The sequence below is a fragment of the Brachionichthys hirsutus genome, chromosome 3 (assembly GCF_040956055.1).
Source record: "Brachionichthys hirsutus isolate HB-005 chromosome 3, CSIRO-AGI_Bhir_v1, whole genome shotgun sequence".
NCBI lineage: Eukaryota > Metazoa > Chordata > Actinopteri > Lophiiformes > Brachionichthyidae > Brachionichthys > Brachionichthys hirsutus.
Genome location: NC_090899.1, coordinates 12606513 through 12631354, shown reverse-complemented (window position 1 = coordinate 12631354; position 24842 = coordinate 12606513). Strand labels below are relative to the sequence as shown.

The 24842-nt window shown below is 43.4% G+C and overlaps 2 protein-coding genes across 7 annotated transcripts in view; both read left to right on the top strand.

Annotated features, from left to right (window-relative positions):
* Positions 1-12083, top strand: part of LOC137915601 (myelin basic protein-like) — a 17544-nt gene extending 5461 nt beyond the window's left edge. The window contains exon 2 of the mRNA XM_068758799.1: positions 11662-12083. Coding sequence (XP_068614900.1) covers positions 11662-11948 — 287 coding nt within the window. The 3' untranslated portion in view covers positions 11949-12083. The remainder of the gene's footprint in view (positions 1-11661) is intronic.
* LOC137917773 (myelin basic protein-like) lies at positions 11977-24842 on the top strand. Of its 6 annotated transcripts, none has more exons than XM_068760509.1 (6): positions 11977-12209; positions 18162-18266; positions 18398-18424; positions 20643-20717; positions 20827-20845; positions 23495-24842. In XM_068760509.1, exons 1-5 carry the CDS (start codon positions 12090-12092, stop codon positions 20827-20829), a joined length of 330 nt encoding a protein of 109 aa, XP_068616610.1. In that variant the 5' UTR covers positions 11977-12089; the 3' UTR covers positions 20830-20845; positions 23495-24842. The 6 variants fall into 6 exon arrangements, with proteins under 6 accessions (XP_068616610.1, XP_068616609.1, XP_068616607.1 ...); XM_068760508.1 differs by having other exon boundaries at positions 20634-20717; XM_068760506.1 differs by lacking the exon at positions 20827-20845 and adding an exon at positions 19504-19533 and having other exon boundaries at positions 20634-20717.

Below are 24842 nucleotides of genomic sequence, written 5' to 3'. Positions count from 1 at the left end.
CGAGTCCAGACATTGTCAGAAGTTGAGAAAAGAAGGCAAGAAAAGCAGAAAACACGGGTTCTTGCTTGATGTCCAGACATCCAGACAGCCAGCGCTTCCGTGTTTACAAGCCCGTCTCGAACGAGCGGATCAGCTGATGAATGCGCTGAATCACTCACGGGTCTCCTATGGGCTGGAGGCCGTATTACATGCGGCCTCATTCTGCAGTATTTTAATGCCGCTGAGCACAAGAATACGTGATGCACTAATTGTATTATTAAAAATGAAAAAAGCATAAAATATATAATATAATATCACTGATGTTATATTATGTCTTATATGATTTTTATATTATTTTTAATAATACAAATACAGGATTTTTATATGGTTTTGTATGATGACAGGTGAGGCTGTGCCTCACCTGCCTCCACTGACTGCACGTCACTGGTGTGTGTGTGTGTGTGTGTGTGTGTGTGTGTGTGTGTGATTAAATTATCTATGTTGATGTCATGTCATGGCAGCTTGATTGAAAGTGAAATCATTCCTCCTTGAGCAGCTTGAATCGCTGCAGATAACCAAGTTTCATTATTTTTACTCGGGAATGAGAGAATCTCTTCAAGCCTGCTTTGTACATAGGCGCTTTAAAGGTGTCCCCTGTTATAAGCTTTATTTTGATTTATTTAAGCATAAATGTAATTAAATAAAATAAGTGAAAACCATATTATGTTAAAGATGAGATGACCTTATCGCCTCACACAGGTTTTCCCCTTGTGTCTAAGACCCCACAAGGAACATGCTGTCCTTCCTGGTTTTCATCCCACATTTAGGAACAGACAGAGGGATCTCCAGAAGTTCATACGGGATTAAAAGGTCAGGATTCAGGAGTCGGGGTCATGAAGAGCCTTAAAGCTGAAAAATAAGATCTTGAAATTGATAGTGAATGAAACGGGGAGCCAAAGTAAAGACGTTCAAACGGGTATAATAGGGTCAAAGTTCAAGTTTGTTTAGTTCTGTTTAAAAGTTGGAATAGTTCAGGTTTGGACGAGAGAAGATGTCATTGTAATAGTCAAGGCCAAAATAAATGGAAGCACAAAAGGCAGTTTAGCAACCCTGAAATATAAAGTTAGTCTCTTTTCAGCAGTTTTTAGGATTTTGTCAAGACTTTATTTGAACAGAGATTAATTATGCTGCTCAAAATCTAAATGGCTCGATAAAAGGACGTCAAGTAAAAGTGAAGGGTGGTGTTTCTTTAATCATGATAATTTGAGTTAACTTGGAGGAAACTTAATGTCATCCGGCTTTTAAGACGGATTCTACACACTGAGGTCACTGGTCTTAACAGGTGTAGCTGTGTGTCATCATCGATGACATCACCCAGAGGGAACATTTGGAGTGAAGCCGGGATTGGTCAAAGGGTTGGAATACTGCCATGTCTGCTCCTGATGAGGACTGAACCGGGTTTGATTGTAGATTACAGGTGTTGTGCTGCTCCGGGACTGAGCCGTGACATGAATGCAGCGTCTTGTCACATTGATTCTTGGTGCTGCTTTTCAAAGTGATCATTGTTGAACTGAAGCTCCGGTACAGCAAGAAAAATGCAGCTTGGTTTTAGGTTGAGAGGTCTGATGACTAATGACCATGTGCAAGGAGCTCACTAAAAATCTGTCCCTTGAAGAGCACTTTGTCTCTCAGGTGAAATATAAAGTTCTAGCATAGCTTGTGTTATATCTGATTGGTATTAGCAAAAGCTGCTTTGGCCCAGTGCAGCATGGATTCCACTAGTTAATGGGTAACCAGCATCTTTGCGCTGTCAGCGCTGCGTTCTGATGTAAGGTGTGTAAAAATAAATCCCATTTTCTTATCAGTTACTGACTCACTGAGGGCAGATTTAAATCCTCCCTCTTCCCTGGACTAATTTAACACCTTTAGGTTGTTGCTAACAGAATAAAAGGCATTTCTTTCAAATTGTCATGCTGCGAGGGGTTTATGATGACCAGCGTTGGCTTCGTTGCAGCCTGTTTTGGTGCAGCTGTCATCAGCAGGCGTCATGACGCATCCCCAGCCTGTCCAGCGTGTGGGGATGTCTCCATGCAGCAGTTCCTGTTTGCAGTGCTTTTCCACTGAAGGGTAAACACCACCATCAGCTGTACGGCTGTTAAAAGCCCATTATGGCTCCATTACCTGAACCGGTCTGCAGCAGACCCCCCTCTATCTGCCCGTTTCATCCCGACTCGGTCTGGGTCAGTGTCTCTCTGTCTTCACGGGGTTAAGAAAGGAGAAATGAAATCAGCTGTTAGATGGTAACCCACGGAGCGAACAGTCAACATGCGCCCAGATTCTTGGTTGGTACAAAGTTGTTATTGCTGGGTTCACACCCAATACGCAATAGTAAACGTATGCATAGTACCTTTTTTTTTTTTTGATATAGTAACTTAAATACATTTAAATTCAGTTTAGGGCAGAGATGGAGCTAGAAGTCTGTGAGAGTAGAATGTGAAGCATTTCCGAGTTGTTGGACATCAGTTAAAATTGACCAAAACCTTCAAGGACAGACACTCACCATCTTGAAGTCGTCTGTCCTGCTCATACATAGAGAAAAAGGCTGCAGGTGTAAAAACACGATTTCATCACTTTGTCTCCAGACGCATATTTTCCTTGTAATCCATTTGTTTTTCTTCTGCACCCACGCAAGAGGACTTGAATGAATGAATCAATATGGCTTTCCTAAGCTCTTGCATTGAAGGACAATATGTTCTCACGAGTTCTCTAGCAAACGGAATGTTTTTATGTTTCAGAATGGGGTACTGGAGGAGTCGTGGCAACATTGGTGAAAAAATAAATGTAGAGGAGGACGACAGGGAGGAGGTAGAGATCAGAATACTCGCTCAGCTTCTTCTTGGTCCTCGTGTTATGTCGCCCACGCAAATAAACTGCAGCTGTCTGAAGAAATAATTGTTTCCTGACGAAGACGTTACTTACATTTTGTGTGATGAGGTGCTCTGCTCAGAAACTAATGATTGTGTAGATCATAGTGATGTCATCTTGTATTAATAACATAATAGTGATGTTTGTTTAAAGTGCTTAACTTTCAGAACATTTTCAAAGATACTTGAACAAAAGTCACCAATGTTTTGGAAACCATATCTTTCACGTGGGTTACACTAACTTTTACTTTTTGGCTCTAAATATAATTGTGCCCTATAGCAAGTTAAAAGGCTTAAAAATATCTTCCATGCAAAAATGTAATTTCCTATCAAACCTAATTTGCATCATGCAAGGGAAAGGCAGGCTCTGCCAGTTGTGAGGAAAAATATAGACGGGGGGGGAAAATGCAGACAAATGTGCATCAAATAGATTCCCTGTCTACAGCATCCAGTAACAACACCGGTTAAATCCAGAGTTTTATTGCACTGCCGAACATTTACTGCATAAAGTTACTCACAACCTCCTTGTAGCAAAGATAATTGATGCTCTTCAAGAGATTCAACATTTCAAAACGACAGCATTGTATGGAGAAAACGTTAGAAGCCGAAAACGTCGGCTTCCAACGTGGAATATGAGCAATATTGGTGCGAGGCAGTTGTCACTCTTCATATGTGTAATACTTCCCCTGTACTTTTGTTTAAGGATTTATGTCTCGGTGTTGAAATGTGAAGAGTCGAACTTGCTCCCAGCGTGTCTGTTGGCTCATTCCTAACTCTGTACACACACACACACACACACACATGCACACACACATCTGGAAACACAGATCCACTTGTAATGAAAATAGATTCAGAACATACTCCTTTAGAAATTAGATGTTTGCCTTTTTGAAGTCTGAATATTTAATGTCTGGTTTTAGTTTGTAAGCAGGATGATGGATTTAGTGCAGTGTTTCTTGTTTTTATTAACCTTCCTCTGGCACTCGCTGCTCACTCTTAATATTTGCTTTGTCCCACAGACGGATAATCCTGTTCGTTGCAGCGAGAACAGTTGGACTTTTAGAAAAGCAAATGAATTCGTATCATTTTAAAAACCGATGGAGCCGGCCTGGAGCTTGTTTCCACACTCCTTTAACAACATTTAGACGAGTGCCGACATTTCAGGTGAAACAAAGTCGTGTCAGAATATTTAATTTACGAAGCAGGTCTGAGACTTTAAAATTAAACTCAGCGAAGAACAAACAGTCGTGAAAGGTTAGGTTAAAAGAACATTTAAGCTGGTTTGGGTTGTCACGGCTACCCTAGACATTGTCCAACTGTCGTTCTACCCAGAACCTTCTCCACGTCGATGACACATCTTCATGTAGTACCGGTATTGGGCTCTAACAGCCTCTTAGCTTGGACAGTCCCCAGACAGAGGGCAAACACTTCATGGTGGTTCTTACCATGCAAAGAAAAGCTTTTCTCTTTCCTCGCCTATCTCTAAAATCTGCACTTCAAGCAATGACTTTGTATTTACTTTCGTAACTGTTATTTTCGTGTTTTCGTATTTTTTTTACACAAATCCCATCTCCTAATGGAACTATCTGGTTGTTTTCCCAAATGGTCTTTGAATGCTTCACCTTTCCGCTATCCGACGTTGGGAAGTCGGGTTTCTGAGGAAACTACCTGCCTATTACTGTACATAATGCTTCAGAGAGCGGTGAGACTGAACCAGAGGAGCACGGTTTTGCAAAGACACTAAAATGCACCATAAAGCTAAAAAATAACTGGAGTTGGGTTTCTTGTGCATTTATCAGATCAGAATCAGAATCAGAAGTGGTTTATTGCCATTGTCAGTGAGGGTTCACAGACTAGGAACGTTTCTCGGTGAAGTCGTGCTACATCTAACATTAATGACAAAATACAAAAACCATACAGTGGTTACACAGATGTGTACCAATCAATGTTTCGTCCATGCAAAATGTAGATTACCTCGACGGAGAGGACTTTGAACTTGGGTGTGAGTGTGTGCCTCTGTGTGTGTTGTCAGCCGTATAAAGCCCAGCGGCTCAGTCAATTGTCTCCGTGGCAGTGGCTGACACTAACTGGTTCAGGCCCTAGCACGGCCAAACCTGAAGCGCCGCCTCCTCCTCTCCTCCCTCAAAAGCTCTGATTGTTAAGGGACAGCATCCATCACTGGGTCAGTGTTCCTCGGTTCGACACCATTGTTCAGATTCTCGCTCTGTGTCCCCTCTCACCTCTGTTTCTCACCCTGATCTCTCGTTCGTTGAGGGCTTTTATGTGTCTCTCAGATGGATGGATTCACCCTCAGCGTGGGCCGCAGGCAAATATTTCCCCAACCGTCTGCCAAATGCGTTCCTATTTATACAGTTTCTTATGTCTGTAGGCTTTCCTGATTGATTTCATGAAGACACACACCGTTTATCTGTGCATCTTCTGTGTCATCGTGTTCCTAGAGATTGTGCCTCCGTCTCGCTGCGTTCTGGAGACCGTGTCATCTGTCCTCAGCCATCTGGCAGGCAGGACAATCACTGGATGGCGTATGCGTGTTTGGCAGCTGGGTCTGTGGCTTCAAGAGTCCAACAGGAGGGGATGATGAGTAACCAAGAGGGTACGAAAGTACTGCTCGGGCTACTGCATCCCATATGTCTGAAAAGATGAGCTGGAGTACTTTAATACTCCTGAGGAGAAAAACAAACGTATCTTACAGTGGAAGCTTGTCTGGATGAGCAACAAGTAAACTGAAACATCCAGATTCTTTCCAGTCGACACAAATTACATTTTTACACAACCCACTCCTTGTATCTGTGAGTAGTCCCACATCCATGCACGGAACAGAAGAGTCATGCTTACCCACCACAGCTGGTTGGGATCGCTCAGTGCGTTTGGTACCTCGTCTGGGCTCCAAATTAAAATACCCTGGGTAAGGCAGATTTACATGCACTGTTGTCCAAATGATCCTTCAGTTCTAGTAAGGATGCACCTTCAAGGGACAAAGACCAAGCAGCACAATCAGAGTCATGGTGAATGGCTTTTTAAATGGGACTGACACTTCCTTGGTGTGTTTTTTTTATGTGCACTTTTTATAAAGCTGCCAGCTTGTGCTCAGATTGCCTTCGGTATCAGGATACCTCTCTGCGTCCTCCAACAGCTAAATGAAACTGTCGCAGCTCAGTGCTTTATTGATGTGTTTTGGTGCAACATAAAAAAAACAAAAAAACAATCCACCGCTATCCAGGCTTCATATTTCATATTTACAGTGTTTGCCCTTTGGATTTTGGTGTCAAGGTTGAAGGGGTGTGTTTGTGTGTTACGTGGAGCACGATGTTCCCGACTACAGATGATGTCCAAGTTTCGTGTCTCAGGTGAAGCGTCACCTCCGTAGTCCTGTCCAGTGCCCTGCTGGTGTGTGTGTGTCTCTGTAGAAACCCTGTTTGTTTCTGCTGTCCCACTAGAATCACCCATTCATCTCCTCTCACATCTGTCGTGACGGTGGTGCAGCGTAAATACACCACATCTGAATCCTCGCAGAAATCATGAATGCATCGTAGGTAAATTGGCATATTACTAAAACTGTGGAAAATGAAACAAAACCCATGAACTCCGATTACAGTTGCTTGTTTCTAGACCAATCTTCTTACCGAGGAGTGGGAAACAATCATCCCCTGTGAAATGTGTGTTTTTATTCAGATTGCTATCTGTTTATGTGCAGCACAGTGTAAACACCGATATATCAGCATCATAAATGTGTGGGGCTTGTTTTAAATGTTATAATGAATGCATTATTTCCTGTGAAATAAACAATAGAGCATGCCTGATGCCAAAATTAGAATATTGCAGTTTGGGGCAAATAAAAAAGTGTTTATTCGATATTCTAAAATAAAGCACCGTCTCGTCTGCTATAGAGGTGCGGATTTAATCTTTAAAATCACATTTAAAAGTCATTACTTATGCAGGTTAAAGGTCGAGGCCCAGGCTACATGAAGGGTGCGGTCCTACTGTGGCTCTTGTCCAGAAAAATCTCCGGAGGACTGACCTCCTGAATTCCACTGGACGTGTCTGAGACAGAGAGAGGCTTGGTTCTCGGGGCTCGTGGGTGCTTGGTCTCCGGCATGAATGCAGCGGCAGTGGGATTTTCGCCCCCCGGGTGGGAGGTTTGGTTCGGCTCCACATAGCGATGGGTGTTTTTTATCAGAGGAATGCTTTCTGTGCTTCAGTCCCACTCCAGCCCTTGCTGTTGTCCCAGAAGCTCAGCCACAGATCCTCTTCACAATGAGGAAGAGGAGGAAAAATGAGGAGATTGAGGCCCACGGCCTGCATACCTCTTCCCTGATTCTGATCTGTTCTATACTTACAGGACGCTGAACCGCCCTGCTGGACTGATTGGACAGACTGTTTAGATGTGTTTGTCTGATTTTTAACTGAGAGAGGGCAGGAGATGAAGATGATGGATTGTTTTTGGGCACAATAATTTGAAAATCTGAGGTGTGTATCAAATCGTGGCAGATCAACCATCAGACAGTCTGAAAGAACTTGTTTTCATGTATCTCTGGCTTCCTGTAACGGTGTACAGTTCCTGTAATCAGAGATTGCAGACCCTCGCCTCCAAAAGACTATTCGATCTTGTGAGACAGTAAACAGGGCTTCCGGATCAGATGGGCCAAACCTGCTCTAGCTTGCTGCTAGAGTACTACAAGTACTACAAGCCATCTTCTGGACTCTTTTTCCCATCATGCCATTCGTTCCCTCCCTCTTAAAGTGGCAGTTTACAGCACAGGCACAATTCCAGATGTAAAAATAATTCTAGAATCTGGATCCAGATCCGGATCAACGCCATTCTCGGGGAGGACCGAGCCACGGACAGCACCTTGCTTGTGTAAGACTTTCAAGTCGATTGGGTTACTAGTTTTTGAGTTATGCGCTCGGACAGACAGACAAACAGACCCAATTGCAATACCCTGGCCTCCCCTTCGCCGAGGGTAAAAATAGGTTTAAAAAAAAAAAAGCAGCTCTATGAGAGCATACCATCACCAAAATCCCAAAGAACTCACCCAAACCAAACAGGCTCGATCTCCTTGACCTCCAGCTGCATTATCCAAGTCGTGCACCAGGATGCATTCCCAGTTTCCTGCCTCTCGATAAAACAAGCACACGGAATATTCTCTGTTTTATTTGAAGAACGGGACTGGCTGGAGCTTATCCCACCTTGCTGTGTGTGAGAGGCGGGGCACACCTCGGACGCGTCGCCAGCAGTTCATGGCAGGGCCACACGGAGACAGACAACCACTGACACAAACACACACAGTTTGGAGAGATCAATTGACCTGGATTGCATATTTTTGGAGGTGGAAGGAAACTGGAGAACCTGGAGGAATCCCACATTTAAAAGGGGAGAACATACAAACTCCGCAGAGATGGGATTCGAACCCGGAACCTTCTTGCTGTGAAGCAACAGCGCTAACTTTTAAACTGTAATAGCTTTGACTGGAACGTCGATTAGTTTTAGCTGAAACTGAAGCATCTTAGTAATCTTTCACAAACCCCATGTTGTTTCATTCAGTTCAATAACTGTATATTTTCATAATGGAGGTTTTGATTTCCATGTGCTGAAAACAGCTGAACCAATCACGAGCTGCCATTAAAGGATCATTACGGACTCTTTAATAGACCTCTGTCAGCATCCAATGAAACATCGTCGGCACCGATCCTTATGCGATGCCGTGTACGGTGAATCGGAATGTAAAGAATGAAGGATTAAAAACAGTCTTATCTTCAACGTACAGATGAATAGGCTGCCTAATCTGAGCCGAGTGTTCAGAGGTCCAATGAAATTGCTACACGATAAGCCGTGGAACTTCAATAGCATCGCAAAGTGATTTAGACTTTGAAACGATCTAGTCTGAGTCTCGCGCTCATCGACTTATCTTCTTTTGTTTGCTTCTAATGTGTGTGGAAGGATTTATTTTTTATTTTTGTGCAAACCGTACGGGCTGCAGAGTTCTGATTAGGCAGAACCATCAGCACCAGACTTAATAATCACCAAGTCATTGGTGCTGATGGATGATCCTATCAATCCACCGTTATTGTGTGCTAAGGATGCTAAAACCACCGAACAGCAGGGCACAGAAAGCCTTTGCAGGATGCTTTTCTCTCTGCTTAGATTAGAAACTGGATCAATAAGTGATGGATGATAGACGTTGCATCAGAGGAGTCACGGGCAGGAAATCAGTAGCGGCTTGAATGATTCTAATGTAACGGCTCCTGATGCTCTTCTGAGAGGGAACTTGGTGATGTGACATATTTACTGTTTGTGAATCGTCAGCTTTACATTAAATTCCACATAAACATCCTTATTTTATTAACCATGAACACACTCTTAATATGCAGAGAGGCGCTACGGAGCGTCCCTGTTGGTTGTCGAGATCAGAAGGAAGCCGCTGTCATGCTGTCCATGTATGTTCTTTGGATTTGTTGAACCCACTCAGATAATATTCAAACCAGTCAAAGAAGCAAAAAAAACTCCAACAGTCGAAACAAACTGCAGAAGTGTGGAAGGAAACGCGCCATGTTGTTATTACAGCTCAGCTCTTCAGAACTCGGAAGCTTCATTCCCCCCCCCCCCCCCCCATCAGGATAATTCTGACATTTTTCAGAGGCTCCGGTCTCCGCTTCCCTCTCTGTGAAAACTTTTAGATCTCCTGTTTCCCAGGTGTTGCATTGTACCTCGGCTTTTTAGAATGTTTTTCTTTTCTCTTTTGAAAGCCTTTGAAGAGGATCTGTCATCTGCATTAATGACTGTAGCTGTTTTCTTTGCAATGGCTTTTCCTGCCTTTAAATCTAAAACGGCTTGTTCTCAAGAACGCCATTAGGAGCAAACGCGACACGCAGAGCGAGACGACTTTCGCTGTCTCGGGTTGAGCGTGGCTGATTCAGTCTTCTTCATAGGGATGATGGAATATTCTTATTATTGGAGCAATTTTATGAAAGCCTTTTCCATTCATTGTTGCAGAGGGAGGTAAAAAGACTTTGTCTTCTCTGGAGAGCTGCACCAATGAGAAAGCAGCAGTTTATGTTGAAGCAAATGAAAATGGCATCAGGTGGGAGCGAGTTTGTGTGTCTGTGTTTACTGATCCAACCGCAAACATACAGTTTTGAATGTTGACAATGCATGCACGTCGCACTACTGGCTCACCTGTGGTAAGAAATCGTTTACTGGGGAGTTATTGATCTGCTATTTCCAGCAGTGAGGTGAAATAAACTATACAAACTACTTTTGCGTTTGTTGGGCTGCTTCCAAACCTTTTTTGCTACATGAGCATTGTAAAAGGGATCATTCAAATTGAACCTGCATCCAGAAAAGTACGAGCATTCGCTCTGCGCTCGGAGAGATGTCTCCTAGCTGCAGCCCCACATCAGACGAGTGTCCCTCATCATGCATCGCTCCGAACATCCGTACTTATAGGAGTTATTTTTGTGACACTGGCCTCTTTGTTTCTCTGTAATAACTATACAGCTCTGACAACAGGCTACTGTTTCAGCCAATATTAGCATGCACATTCCCTGGTGTAGTGCTACAGCATTTCGTCCGGGACAGTGCAGATATTGTTTGGGGAGGGGGGGGCAGGAATGCACTGGATGTCCTCCGCTGTGGGAGCTGTCCAACTTAATGGGTAGCTGTCAGAGTGGAGGAACTAAGGAAATGAAGGGCTCATTGTTTTGGACGGGGAGTTGACTCGGTTTTGAAGCTAAAATATCAGGCTTGTCTTCCTTTGTTACCGCAGGCTGTCTTTGGTGAGCCCATTGGTTAGAGTAGTAACTAAAGCGCCGGCCTCCGCCGAGCACCTCAGTCACACAACGTTGTGATTTACTGTACACCAAAAATTAAGGCCCTGCATTTATTTTATCCATATTTTTAGATTCCTTAACCATGAAAACAAACCTTTAGTAATTGGATTCACATTGATATCATTATTGGTTTAGAAGTTAATCACAAAAAGCATCACTTTCAGTAACGGTGGATTCTTCTGGATCTAGATCCATAGCTTTAGAAGATACAACAAATATGTTTGTCCACTACTAATTCCACAGTGTCTTGGTGAAGGCAGCAAAAACAGAACCTCGTAATAAGAGAGATATTATCGAAAAGGTCCAAAAACAAAATTGTAAAGACAGAACTGGGGCATATGGGACAACACATAGAACGGGAGAGCCTGAAAACACTGAGGAAAGAGAGAGGATGTTCTGCCAGAGAACTGTCCAGAGAGGCGGGTCCAAAGAGGCAGGAGCTGATTAGGTGAGATGTTTAACAGGTGCGTCTCGTTCAGTTCAACGATGCCTCCGCAGCTGTGCAGGAGCAGAAATCAACCTGCAGCAAGAGTCACCATAGCAACCCTGACTAATGGAGTTTAATGTTAAAATGTAAGATTTATTCCTGATCTCATTCTGGATCAGATCCAGAAGACATTCTGCATGATAGTGCAGATCGGACCCATTTGTGACTGATTATTGGTGAGTGAATTGAATGCATATTTTACAAGATATGATTTTTTGAAAAAGCCTCCATTATAAGCAAATCCGGAAAATCAATATATATAATTTATTAGTCTTTTCCTGTTTCGGTTTGCTATTCCAATGGTTATTTGCTGGTCTTGGCTGCAGCAGGGAGGAGCAGCGTCTCATCAAGAGGCCCCATTGTGTTCCCGTGTTTAGCTGCGTGTTATGCAGGCCATAGATGACCCTTGTTGTTTCTACACAGGCCTCGGTGAGGCAGATGCGAACCAGAACAATGGCTGCATCTCCCAGAAGCCGGCGGTGACTGACTCCATGGGCGCTGAGCCTTGGATCCCTGCCAGCACAGCCGACCCTGACGCCACCATACCACGCCCCCACCTGGTCCGCCTCTTCTCCCGAGATGCCCCGGGCCGAGAAGACAACACCTTCAAAGAGCGACCCTCTGAATCGGACGAGCTGCAGACCATCCAGGAGCACAGCGGGGCAGCTTCAGAGTGCGGGTCGGAGAGCCCCGAACAGGACCTAGAATAGGCTAGCTTTTTCCCCCTCCCTCCCTCTTTTTTCTCTTTTCCCTCCTCTGTTTTTTTTTTTCTTCGGTTCTCTCATTTAAGAGAGTGACAGGAACCCAACATTTGACAAATACAAGTATCCTGCCAACCTCTCTCACAAACCATGGCATCTGCAAGCAGCTCCGCACAGGCCGCTTTTGGAATGGGCCGCAGGAAGAAGAACCCCGGCCTCCTGGATCAGATTGGAAACTTCTTCGGAGGGGACAAGAAGAGGAAGAGCAAGGTGAGGAGGGAGTTGAGGGAAAGACCTGACCCGACTCTTGTATCTCAGTTGGTTCTGCTGATTCAGTCCTAGAACCACCTTCACTGGTCTTTAAAGATTTTTGTTGGACATATTTATCATGTTGATTTGCAGTTGTTTTAATGGTGACCCAAAGTCTGACGTTGTCCTAAGTTTCACATTTAACAAGCCCGTATAGGTGCTGACTCGTCACTGGACAATGTCTTTTGGTTAAGGTTTATTTTTTTGGAAGAGGCCGTGTCTTCAAACGATTCATTCAATTATGTGTTTTTTTTTTCTTTGAATGGTACCGACGATAGTAGCATTTCTCTCTACGCTTAAATCTAACATATCCATTGTAGATGCGATTTGTTGGTCGTTGATCACTCGCATCGTCAGTCGAGTTTCAAATCGGGTGCGCCACTGAATAATGATGAGGACGAGGGAGACGTTTCAATTTGTTTTAGATTTTGTGGAGCCGTTAGGAACCGTGCAGACGGTTCAAGCGGATTGTTTGGTAGATCTTTCTGTGATAATTCAGCCGCAGACTTCACTCCTGTTTGCATCGTGCAGGACCGTTACCATTAGGAAAGCCTCAGCTGTCAGTCGGGACAGACAGACATCGGATCAAAGGCATCAGGTCTCTGGAAAAGTGTCAGGAATTGCACCATCAAACGTCTGTCAAAATGGCAGAAGTCGAGACGCTTCGGAGAAAATCGGCTTCAGATCTAATGACCTCGGAAGGAATGTCACGGAGACGTGCTCAGAGCGGTTTAGAAATGCACACAGGTGGAATATTTGGCACAGAGGGATGAATAATAAACTGAATGGCTGTGGCTCGAGGAAAAAAGATTAAAAAAAGTACCGGCAGCAGCTGTGAAGCAAATGTTGTCATCTCATCTTTGTCCTCCATGCAATGTTTGAGGTTGCATCTTGGTGACGCTTGACGTTCTTTCGGAGTTCGGTGCGCTTCCCGAGGGTTTACCCAGAATGCACTTCTTTCCTTTAATGGTTCTCGCCTCATTGGTGGCTGAGAGTCGGTCGAGTCCCGTTCAGGTTTCATGATTGCATTATGCTATACCTGATGAAAGAGATATTAAATGTATATGAACTAATAATGGAATATATTTGAGTAAGGGGCATATTACCCCCCCCCCAATGTTCCTCTCTGCTGCTGAAGTGTCCATCCTTTCTGTGGCAGACAGTTCCACGTGTGCTTCGGCCACCAGTTTGGGCCATTACTTTAGACAGACTGGATCCACTTCCATGTAATTGGCTGCTCGGTACTGCCGTCACGACTAATAAGAACCAGACCGGAGCTCTGTCGGTTCCTTTCCAGTCCTCTGGAGGCGGTGTAAAACTGGAGCTCCACAGCAGCATTGAACAGCCCTGGTAAAAGCCCTTATCCCGGCCACACGTCTGGAATCCGTTGACGTTTTCAGAAAGAGAAGCTGCTGCTCTGCTCCGTTTGCTCTTTTAACACAACTGGTATTTGTAAAATAATAGTCCACAATTCCTGATGAGAGTGGTTTTATATGTACTGTACGCTGCACGTTTTTTGCTTTGGCATGTTTGTCACTCGTTTTTCCAGTATAGATTGTGGAAACGTGGATGGAAACGTTCGACAGAACAAACCTATTTTCATCAAATTCCCCCGCTGTATTCGAGTTCTTGTCTTCTTCTTGTGCTCTTCATGCTGTCCAAGCATCCTCAAGCAAAGTTGTAAACATATATATATATATATATCTATTCACCAAGTGTTTGCCTTCAAACGATGAATGACAGATTTTTACGCCCCACCCCCGTTGCCTGCAGCGAAAAATAAAACTGCACTCGCTTTTTGCAGCAAACGCTCGTTTAACCAGCGAGAAGCACTCCTGATGACGGATTCCTTTCTCGTCCCTCCTAGTCTTTGTGCACAGATTCTCCACAGACACTCGTAGATGTTCAGTCTGCTGTATTGGCGGGTAAGAATTCCCATCTGACTTGTTTTACCGTCTGGCAGGTGTAGAGCCAGTAAAACAGATCTCCTGTATTTAATGTCATTTGTTATGTGTATTATTTTCATTCCAAACCCAGGTCTGAGCTTTTTAGAAGATATTTAAACAATATACATATGCTGTGAGATGACCCCCACCCCCCCAAAAAAAACCTTACTCCATTACTCAGGACATGAATATCAGGGCTTTTGGTATAATTAATTATATCTAAACTAGAGGGGATGAAATTACATTTGCATGGAAATCAGATGGTCTAGGATAAAAAAAAATTGAAGACTCTTAGAAGAAATGGAGAATGCATTTAACGCCTACTTTGCATATTCATATTGGATGGTAGCCTGAATCAGTTGTATCGTGTAAAGCGGGAGGGGTTGCTGTAAAGGAGTCCGGCTCCAGCGGTCAAAACGGAAACCGATGCGATGCTGTGGTCCGACCCCGGCGTCTGGAGCGAAGCCCATCATCAGCTCAGGTTCGCGGGTCTTTGACCCAGCTGGAGAGTTCGCTGAAGCCAGCAGTGGCACTTGGAAGCGTTTGTATCTCGTGACTGTTGACCTGTTCCTAACATGATCCTGTTTGAACTTCTTTGGGATTCTTGCTTGATTAAAACTCTTTAACAACACCCTCGGCCCTGTCTTTGATTTATTTTGATCTGATTGCTTGATTTCTCCCATTTGACTATTCTTGTGTTGTTCAAGGAGGATAAATTCTTGCCACTTCTGCACTAACATCTGCAAACGGCTACCCAATTGGTCATGACTGCAGTTTGAAGTGATTCTGCTTGAGCCTTGTTTACTCCGTCTTTCTGCTGAAAAGAGGTGGGGTTTTTTCCCCCTTAGCTTTTGGACCCTTCTGCATTTTCAGGACACTTCCCAGACACACAGATCTGCAAACAAGGGTTGGAAATGCTAGCATGCAACCCTAAAGCAGTGATGGGTGGTGTAACCTTTGGAAATTGACAACAGAATGAGATCACAGTGGTTGTTCAGCAGATCTGCACTGGACGAGCATTATTGAACTCTAGAATCTACCAAACCACACAGTCCAATGTTGCTTTTGTTTTGCTCACTTACATTATGGAAAGGTGGTACTGTATTTAAAAAAAAAAACTTCTGGAATCCACCTTCAGATGTTTGCAAATGAATGGTCAAGATCAAACTTATTTTATTCTCAATAGACAATTGTCAGCCTTTAATATTAGACTATAATAATGTATTCTGCATTTCAGTCAATTAAAAACAAAACACAATTTTTGACTCTCTAATTAGCCAAATTGATGCCAACAATAAGAGAACCCCCCCTTCTTTTTGGCAGCCACCACACGGTCCTGAAGAAAATCAGTTGTCCTCCATCAGTTCTGTCTGGCAGTGCAGTTAATTGTGTAATTCACCTCCATTTGACCTTGTGAGCCAGAAGACCTGATTGCCTTCAGTAGGGGAGCGGTGAGCTAGAGCTGCCATGTTTGCTTATCTGAACAGCCGACCACCTGCTGTGTTTGTCAGCCCCCCCAACCCGTTTATTAATCTGAAGCGTTTGCAGTGCTGATAAAAAAAAATCTTACTCCTTCCTTCTGCCTGAAGAAGGCTGCAGAGAGACGGGAGGCATATTGAAACGGTGTAATCTCCACCCATTCAGTGTTGCAGGTGCCTGATTCCAGGAAGATCTGCAGAGATCGCTACGCCGTTCTGGATGAACGTTACTTAGAATGATCTCCCGGGCTCAGGATTAAACGGCATCAGTAATGGTTCCGGCTCAGAGGAGGCAGATGAGATCCTGATGCCTTTGGTGTGAATGAATATGCTGCTCAGAACTCTAAGCCCATTTGGTGCGAGGCCACTCCAACATAATGAAACTACAATCATTGTCACACCCAGTCTGTTCATGTTAGACTCTAGGTGGATGTTAGCTTCGTGTAGCACAGAGATCACTAATGAACACTTTGTAAATGAATTCAACAAAGTGGATATAACAGCTTTAATGCTGTTGACCTGACCCTCGCGTAACATTGATCAATAAATCTCAGTAACTCCTGCAAGTTAAGTGACAAACTGCATATATATTATAATTTCACCAGTCGAGTGTGTGTGTTTGTGTGTGTGTAGGTGTGTGTGTGTGTGTGTGTGATGAAGCCACACACACACACAGTTGTGGTTTTGCGTTTCAGCTGGATAGATAGATTTTAATCCTCTCAAACCTGCAAAATATGTGAGACTCATTTAAGGACATTTTAAATCCTTTGTTTGCATCCAACAACAAGCCGACTATAATTCATCCCATAGCAACAGTTAAATATACAAAGTTCTGTATTTGAACTGGGTCGTGCTGAGCTCAGTCGGTGTCGACTCTGGAAAAGGATTCTTTTTAGCTTTTCATTCTGACAAAAGTGATTGAAAAGCATACGTTAAGCACATCGCAGCATAACGGTCCTCCATCATCACGAGCAGAATGTCAGCCACTAATGGAAGCCCGCTTTACTGCCGCCTGCCCACTTCAGCAGGTCGACCATTCATCTGACATTTGAATGCAGTTGGGGGTCAATTGATGTCAACTCACATTTTATCTTTTTAAAATGTAAAAAAATAAATAATAATGATGACAGAAAATGTGTTTAAAAGCAGCGATGAGGTGAAAAATAAAGAGTCACCTGCACAATTCACACAACAATAAATGATCCATGTTCTCTCCAGTCTCTCTCCTCTTCTGCTTCCCCCAGAGACGTGAACGCTGCCTCCATAGCTTATCATTCACATTACAACACACACACACTTATATGCAAGAAGGCAAGGGGTCGGTGTTGAAGCGCTGGAGCAGCCACGGAGGTGTTTTTGTAGTCGTTTTTGTCATGGAAACAAAATTCCTCTTACGCAACTCGTGATTGTCCGTCTGGATTCATTTGATATCTAAGCAGGAACCGTTCTGTTTACTTTTTCTTTTGTGTTTCTGACACCGCATTGATATCATTGTTTCCCTGTCCATTTACCCCCCCCCCCCCCCCCCCCCAGTCCCCCTCTACCTCGGCTGCCTTGCAGTTGTTTGATGTGAGGTAATGGCTGTGAATCCTCAACAGTAATCCGCCCCACGCAAACATAAATCACACGTCTGCTGTCCTCTCATGGTAATGGGGTCAGAGGCAGGGATGAAAGCGGTAACGGTCACTGGCACAGTGGGTGGGTGGAATATGTCCCCCCTTGTGGGCTGCAGGTTGTTGTCGTTGGGGCTTTATAGGAATAATAATTACACCTCTCACCTTCTAATGGGTCTTTTTTTCGCATGAGTTTATGCTGCATTTATTCAAAAGCTAGAGTACCACAATTAAAGAGTCTCTTTGTGACGTCTGACTCTGAAGAACCTGGCTGCACAGATTTGACTAATGAATAAATGACTCATTATTATTCATGATTTATCTTCTTTTGTTCAGAACTAGAAGATTCTGGAACCTAAAAAAAAAAAGGATTTTCTTTCAAAGACGCCTCTTCTCAGTGCGATGGCAGCGATCCACTGGGACGGGGAAAACAAGTCGGGAGGGTTTCCAACGCTGCAAAGCCCCAGCTGGAACGGGTTTATCAAAAGAGCGTCTCCACAGACTCAAACAAGCCAGTGTGGGAGGACTAATTGCAGAAAGAGAATGCGGTTGCGTGCCTGGGTTTAATTCTCGTGTACATAAGGGGTCCAGCTTTTTATTTGTATGTATTTTATGTGAGATTGAATTCCTGAAATCCCATAGGAATGCTGCCTTTCGTTCTAAAGAGACCGCTGGCTGTGCTGTCTTCTTGATGGCCTGTCTTTAAGAGATCAACTCTTCATCTGATCATCATTATTAAAGAAAATGCTTATGAGACATTATTTCTGGATGAATTCTCCAGAATCTTTTAGGTCAAGAATGTTTTGATGACACAGAAGCAGATACTGATAGAAGATGTCTGTCTGTTATTCCTCCTCCTCTTTGTCTCCTTGCCAGGGATCTTTCCGAGGCGCTCTCTCTCCAGGCCCTCAGAAACCTTCTGCGACTGCCCAGCGTAAGCGTGGAGCAGAAAATGCCGTGGCCCACTTCTTCCGGTCCATTGTGAGTAGAACCCGCCGTGCGTCCTGTGTTGAGGGACGGGAGTCAGCGGGGACGCCATGCTTTTCATCCAGTTCCATGTTTGTCTCTTTTGTCTCACAAACACACCTGTGTTGTGATTAACTCGTCCTCAGGTGTCCCCCACCCCTCCCAAGTCTAGGGTGAGTCTGCTTTAAGCTGCTGCTGACGTTAACACTCTCACGCATGCAACATCATCTTGAAATCAATTGTTAAACTGATTTTTTAGAAGGATGTAATGCTGCTATTATTTTTAGATATAAACTAAAAGAGAGGCAGTAACTTGTAAATTAAATTTAGGATGCTTATGATGATTAAAGCCTTCTTCATTTACCTGGACCAAACAGGAGGGTGGATGGTTGTTTGGTTGGTTGGTTGGATGGTTGGTTGTCAGCTCCTTGGTGAAGATCAGGTTCCAGGGTCGTTCAACATACTGGGATCATATTCCCTAGATACTAAAAAATAAATAGGAAATGCTGAAACCTTTCCCACCAAGCGTGGTGGAAGGGCGGGGCTTGTGCCAGACAACATCTCATTGAATTTGTTTTGGATCGGGATCGAGAGCCAGAACCTTTTTATGTCCTCAGCAGTGTAACATCACACACATTTTACCTGATTTAAATCTAATCTATCAGCAGCACGGTGGCGCAGTGGTAAGCGCTGTTGCCTCACAGCAAGACTCTGTGAGGAGTTTGCATGTTCTCCCCGTGTCTGCTTGGGTTCTCCGGCTTCCTCCCACCAACAAAATCATGCAAATTAGGTGATATGGTTGCACTAAATGCGTGACCCTGCAATGAACTGGTGACTTGTCCAGGGTGTAACCCTGCCTCTCGCCCGTTGACTGCTGGGATAGGCCCCAGCAAGACCCGGTAACGGACTAAGCGGTGCAGGAAGATGAATAAATCAACCTAATCAACTCTTTGTATATTGTCCTGCATTGTTTCCTGTATTTTTAGTCTATTAATTTGTTGCTGCTAAAGTATCTGCTCCTTTCAATGTGAGCCCCTCCTCTCCCTCCTCCCTATCTATCTGCTCCTCCACCGTCTTGCCCCATCTGCTCCTGCCCACTCATGACCCTGTGACTTCCCTCCCTGGATGGACTCTCCTATCTGCCTCCTCTCCTTCCCATCCTGCCTTTGCGCTGAGTAAGAATCTTATTTCTACTTGTCCCCACTCCCCTTTTTTATTTTATTTGTTTGTCTTTGATTCTCTACTTATCCAGTGGAGAGGACTTGCGGCCAGGATGGGCCTGGTAGGTGGTGTAAAAGAAATCGGTAGGATGTCTAATCGAACGGGGCGAGCCAGCGAGGTCATCGTCTAAAACAGCCGCTGAATGTGGCGCTGGCGTTCCGCTCCTTCCATTCATCCTCCATCAACACAGCAGCTGTAATCTGCCCACACATCAGTGATTGCGCCCTCATTTCCTTCCAACTTATCTCCATTTTCAAATAAATCCATTTCCAAGTGCATCATTTCCACATCCATGTCTGCACATATTATGCTTTCATGATAGCACAGGCGCGATGCTGCACTTCATTACCCTCATTTCACTTCAGAAATGGCTCTGAGACAGACATTAATGAGGCTGCCTTTGTTTATTGTCAGCACTCAGCTTGAGGTCCTCGCGCATTTGTGTCTAATTGTGTGTGTTTGAAAGGAAAACTGATAATTTTTCTATAAATATAACTATAAAAACTTTTTGTAAAGATTGTAAAATTAGTTTGTTTTCTGATTGACAGCAGGAGAGCCTCACATTTTATAGAGAATGGAAGATTGTTTACTCTTTTTACTTTTGAAATATACGTACACTGTACTGAATTTCTAAAGCCTTCCTTTTAAATATGGACATTGGGTAACAAATGCATTGAGAATGTTTTTCTCCAACCATGGTTGGTTACACAAAAGGCAAATAGAGGAAGAATTAAACCAATCGGTCATCCCGACATGTTGGAAGGTAATTATCAAATGGCTTTCAAAGTAAAATACATTTGTTTTATTGAACCCCCATAAATGCCACTAAGATACAAGAGTAAACTATTTCTTCATGATGTGATTAACATCTAATCGTATAAAAAAATACAATTCAGATGCTAACCTTGGGAGAAGATGACAAATTATAGTACAGTATAAATCAAGTAGAGGAAAAGCACAGCTACGCTGAGTCTCCTCCAGTATTTCATGTGTAGATTTGATCCGTCTCTCTCCATAATATGCTCGCCTCTTCTTTTTGAAACGTTTCTCTCCTCCATTGAATTGATAATGAATCAAGGACTCTGAGTGGAAAGGTCAGCCATGTCCTCCGACAATTGCCTCCTCTCTTTACGTACTGACTCCTCTTTCTCCTCCTGCCAGGGCGACCAGAAGTCGCAGTCTGCTAAAACCAAGAAGGCCAGTGGAGGGGACGGCAAAGGCTCCCTGACTAGGATCTTCAAAATGGTAACTTGAGGTTTTTTGTCGTTGTGGTTTCTCATTGCTAGAATTGAAATCTCATAGGAAATGAAATCTCTCTCTAATCGCCCCTGTTTTTGTTTTTTTCCTGCCTCAGTGATTATATCAGCAGCAGAGTGAGTGTCTGATCCGTGATGGAAGGGTTCTTGAGCTTAACTCGCTCCATCTGTGTTCCATATGCTTAGATTTCATCCTAATCCCATTACAGCAGCAGAATAATAAAAGACAAGCATTGTTCATGCTACACGCTTTATTCCAGGGCTGATTATAATCAATCATGGATCCACTTCTAAAAGGTCCACTGGGGCTGGAGCTAATATACAGATCCTGCTTTACATGAGAGGGGGGGCGTTTCTCATCTATATTAAATATAATGCAAGACATAACTCCTTCAGGTCAACCTCTTTATTTTTTGTACTGCTGTGTTGTTAGTTTTCTCAGGGGTTCAGCCAGAAAGTGAAAATACAAAGGCTGACGTGTTTTATTTCGCATTTGGGAAATGTGAAAAAAAAGTGTCATAGTCGTTACTTTAAATTAATAGCATGTGATTAAATATAAATAATTGGAAATCAGGTTTTTCCCAATTCTATGTGGTATAATCAATCACTTTCTAGCGTGTGCTGTGAATGATAGTTGCTCTTAATTCTTCCGAGCATTTTATCACCTTTCATCTCATTTGTTTTGGGTTTGTGGATTCAATGTTGTGTCCATCCAGAAACCACCTTGTGATGTCACCGATGCTGCTTCTGCACGTCGCTGAGCGCCAAAGGGCAGAAAATCAAATGGTAGCTCGTCATAATGTGAGCACAGGGTTAGTCAGCCATGCCAGTGATTCATCGGTTAGGGTCCGAGACGCTAACTCGGCAGTCATTAAGGTCTATGTCAAACATATTATATATTTTAAATTGATATGTTGTTTAGCGAGCTAAGAAATGAAACGTCAGAAGAAGTTATAGCCCAGCGTGTGTGTTATTCTGATGCCTTTTGCATCTACTCATCAGCTTTAGCGTGCTCATTGGTGCTTGCTTCAGAGCACAGAGGGTTTTCGTGCGTCACGTCAGCCTCTTTTCATCCCTACAACAGAGTAGGTCGTTTGGGAATCCGAGTATCTGCGGTGGCAGAGCTGCCGTCTCTCAGCCAGGCTGGTAAATCGCAATAGATGATGGACGTCTGGGATGTTTCACATCTTTTTACAGTGATTCATCGGTGTTGAGCTAACGTCCTTCACACATTCATGCGTGTTCCCTCCACACATGATGGAACTGAGGATAAATACATGTTTTTAATTTTAATTAAATTGTCACAGTTTTTCATTTATTCCCTCGTTTAACATTTACATTTCAAGGCCATGCTTCCCCCCCTTTCATAACAGATAATTAATTAAATCTGAAATAGCTCTAAGAACAAAAGCTGCAGCCTGAAGCCATCATGTCAGGGAATACAAAAAAAACTTCTCGTAACGTGGATTATCTTCTTTTCACAACCCATTTTCTGCCTTACAGTCCTCCTGCTGCTTTCTGATCTAAATGAGAAAGGGGAATGGAAAAAGGGCAACACAGTCTCAAACAGGGCTCTGAGATAAACAAAGGATTCTTATTCGAAACCCAAAGAGTAAAAAAAAACCCATAGAAACGGCGCAGTTTTAATTTTGTAGGGACAAAATGTCCGAAAAACCACAAAGAAAACAAATTTACCGAGTCTTGAGGAGCGATGTGTTATTACCTAATGTCAAAGAATAAGATGCAGCCTCATTCACACCAAAACGTCCTTTCTCTTTACCTTAAGGGCTACAAGAACCTCTTGCCATCACAGACTGGAGAGTTGCTTGCAAAATATTTTTCTGTTATTATATTAGCAATGCATGGGAGACAATGCACGGGAGACAATCCCCCACTCCCAAGAAAAAAAGAAAGGGATAAAATGAAAATACTCAAGTGATAAACCACAAAGTAAGAATTATAATGCGCCAGCGACAAGTATGATGGATGGATGTTTTGATTTTGGTTTTGACTTGGACTAAGTTTTGCTCATTAAGCTACTTTCTCATTGCTGACTATGAGTGTTAGCTATTAGCACTTCATTTGTTTGTCTGTTAGCAGGATTACAGAAAAACTGATGTATGGATCTTGATGAAAAACAAATCTGAAGATGGGTCGAATTTAGATCCCATAAAATCCAGATACCTGTCTGGATACAAAAATATATATAAAAAAATAACCTGGATTTTTCCATTTACTTATAATGGAGGCTTTAAAAAAAGTAATATCTTGCAAAATATGCATTAAATTCACTCACCAAAAATCACAGTCCTAAAGGGGTCCAATCTGCTTTTCTGCTTGGCGGAGGTCTGCTTTTCTAGTTTGTATCTATTTTTTTCCATTTTTTTTATTTTAACAAACATCTTCCAGAGGCTCCACTGCTCTTCACCTGCTCATCTCTCACACTAAAGGACAGCTCTGATTTTAAATGCCCAGCCCTGGTCTCATTAATCAGGAAAAGCCTGGAGGATTTCTTTTTTTTTAACAAAGAACGAGTTGGAGAGTTCATCATCAATTATTCATTTGGCCGTAGCTGGAGGATTTTAACTTGTTATTTAACACGCTCTTTACTTAAGTGTTGGTGATGCCCCATCACAAAGTCGTCTCCTGTGATCAAACGCAGAAAGAAATGACCAACGGGCCGGATGTAAAGATCAGAGGCTTCCTTTGGTGCTGACGGCTGCCTCCGCCTCCTCATATTCATCAGACGTGTCTCTTCTCTTACAGGGAAGCAGGAGTTCTTCTCCAGGCAAACGCTGAAGTCCCTCTCTGCAACCCCCTCCCAACAGCATGAGGGCAGATGTTCAAGAACAAGGGACTAAAATGAGGAGAAAAGAGGAAAAGAAGAAGGGGGGAATCTCACCACCACCCCTTAAACTCAGCTTCCCTCCATCTCTGATAACACTCTAATGCCCACTAAATCACTCATGTGCCCATTAATGCCCCCACGCCTTTGGCTGGTAGATACAATCCGTTGCCCCCCTGCCCCTCGCTTGCATGTTTTGTTGTGAGTCTCTCCAGTTGTCATGATTGGTGTGAAGTGAGTTTTTGATCCTGTAGCCTTTCACATGTGCAGCCTGAATGACCCCTGACCCCTCGCTGTGGCTCTTTCTCTGGACGTCTTCCACGGTCTCTCTCTCTCTCTCTAAACAAAAGGGCGGTTAAACCGAAGCGGACCCGGAGCAGCCGAACGTTACGTCCGGTGCAAGTCCGACTTGACCGTCATTGCCGATTTGTGATTGGCCGGGTCTTTTCTGGTTAAGCACAGAGCGTTTTTTCTGTCTCGTCACTCCGTCTTTGTCATGAACCTCAAACCTTCTTTTTTGTTTTTTTTTAAACCCCAACACAAACCTGTGAATGAGTCCGTTTCTAACTTTATCGTGAGTCATTTGGTTCTAGTGTGTTTTCATCCACCCTCGTGTTCTGAATGTGCTGTCAGTCCGTGTTTGCCATTCGCGCCTGAGACTCGATGTGGAGAGTGTAGTGAAATAATAATTTCTAAACTGTCTTAATCAACCAGTAGTCATTGAGAAAAAAACGAAATTATTCATCTGTGATGCATCATATATCAGATAATGGCTTAGTCCTTGTAAAGAACTAAATGACTTCATAGTGCACTGCAAGTCTGAATGTGATGCTCGTGCTGCAACATGATGCTAGATTCAGATATTTACTCAGTTTACTGTATTTCTTGGGTTTCTTCTTCACCGTTTCTGTCGTATTCGACCCCCCCCCCCCCCCCCCCCGAGGACCTGTCCTCTTGACTCCCAAACCAACACAGCATATCCTACTTCTAGATCCTTTAAAAGTACGACACAATTTCAAAAGGTGCTCTGTGTCTAACCCTGTGAAGATCTGTTCAGAATGTCTCTACGTTAAACGCAGGCGTGTGCGTGATGTGCAGCCGTCATCTCGCCTCGCTGTGTGTGTGTGTGTGAAACTTTGGGAGTGTTGTGTGCTGTTCTTTCTGAATGCATCATGTGGATGAATGTAAAGCTCCTCTTCATTACTGTATGTGTAATAAAACATGACCAGCCACTAAACTTCAAATAAAAGAATAAAGCATTGTGAGCTA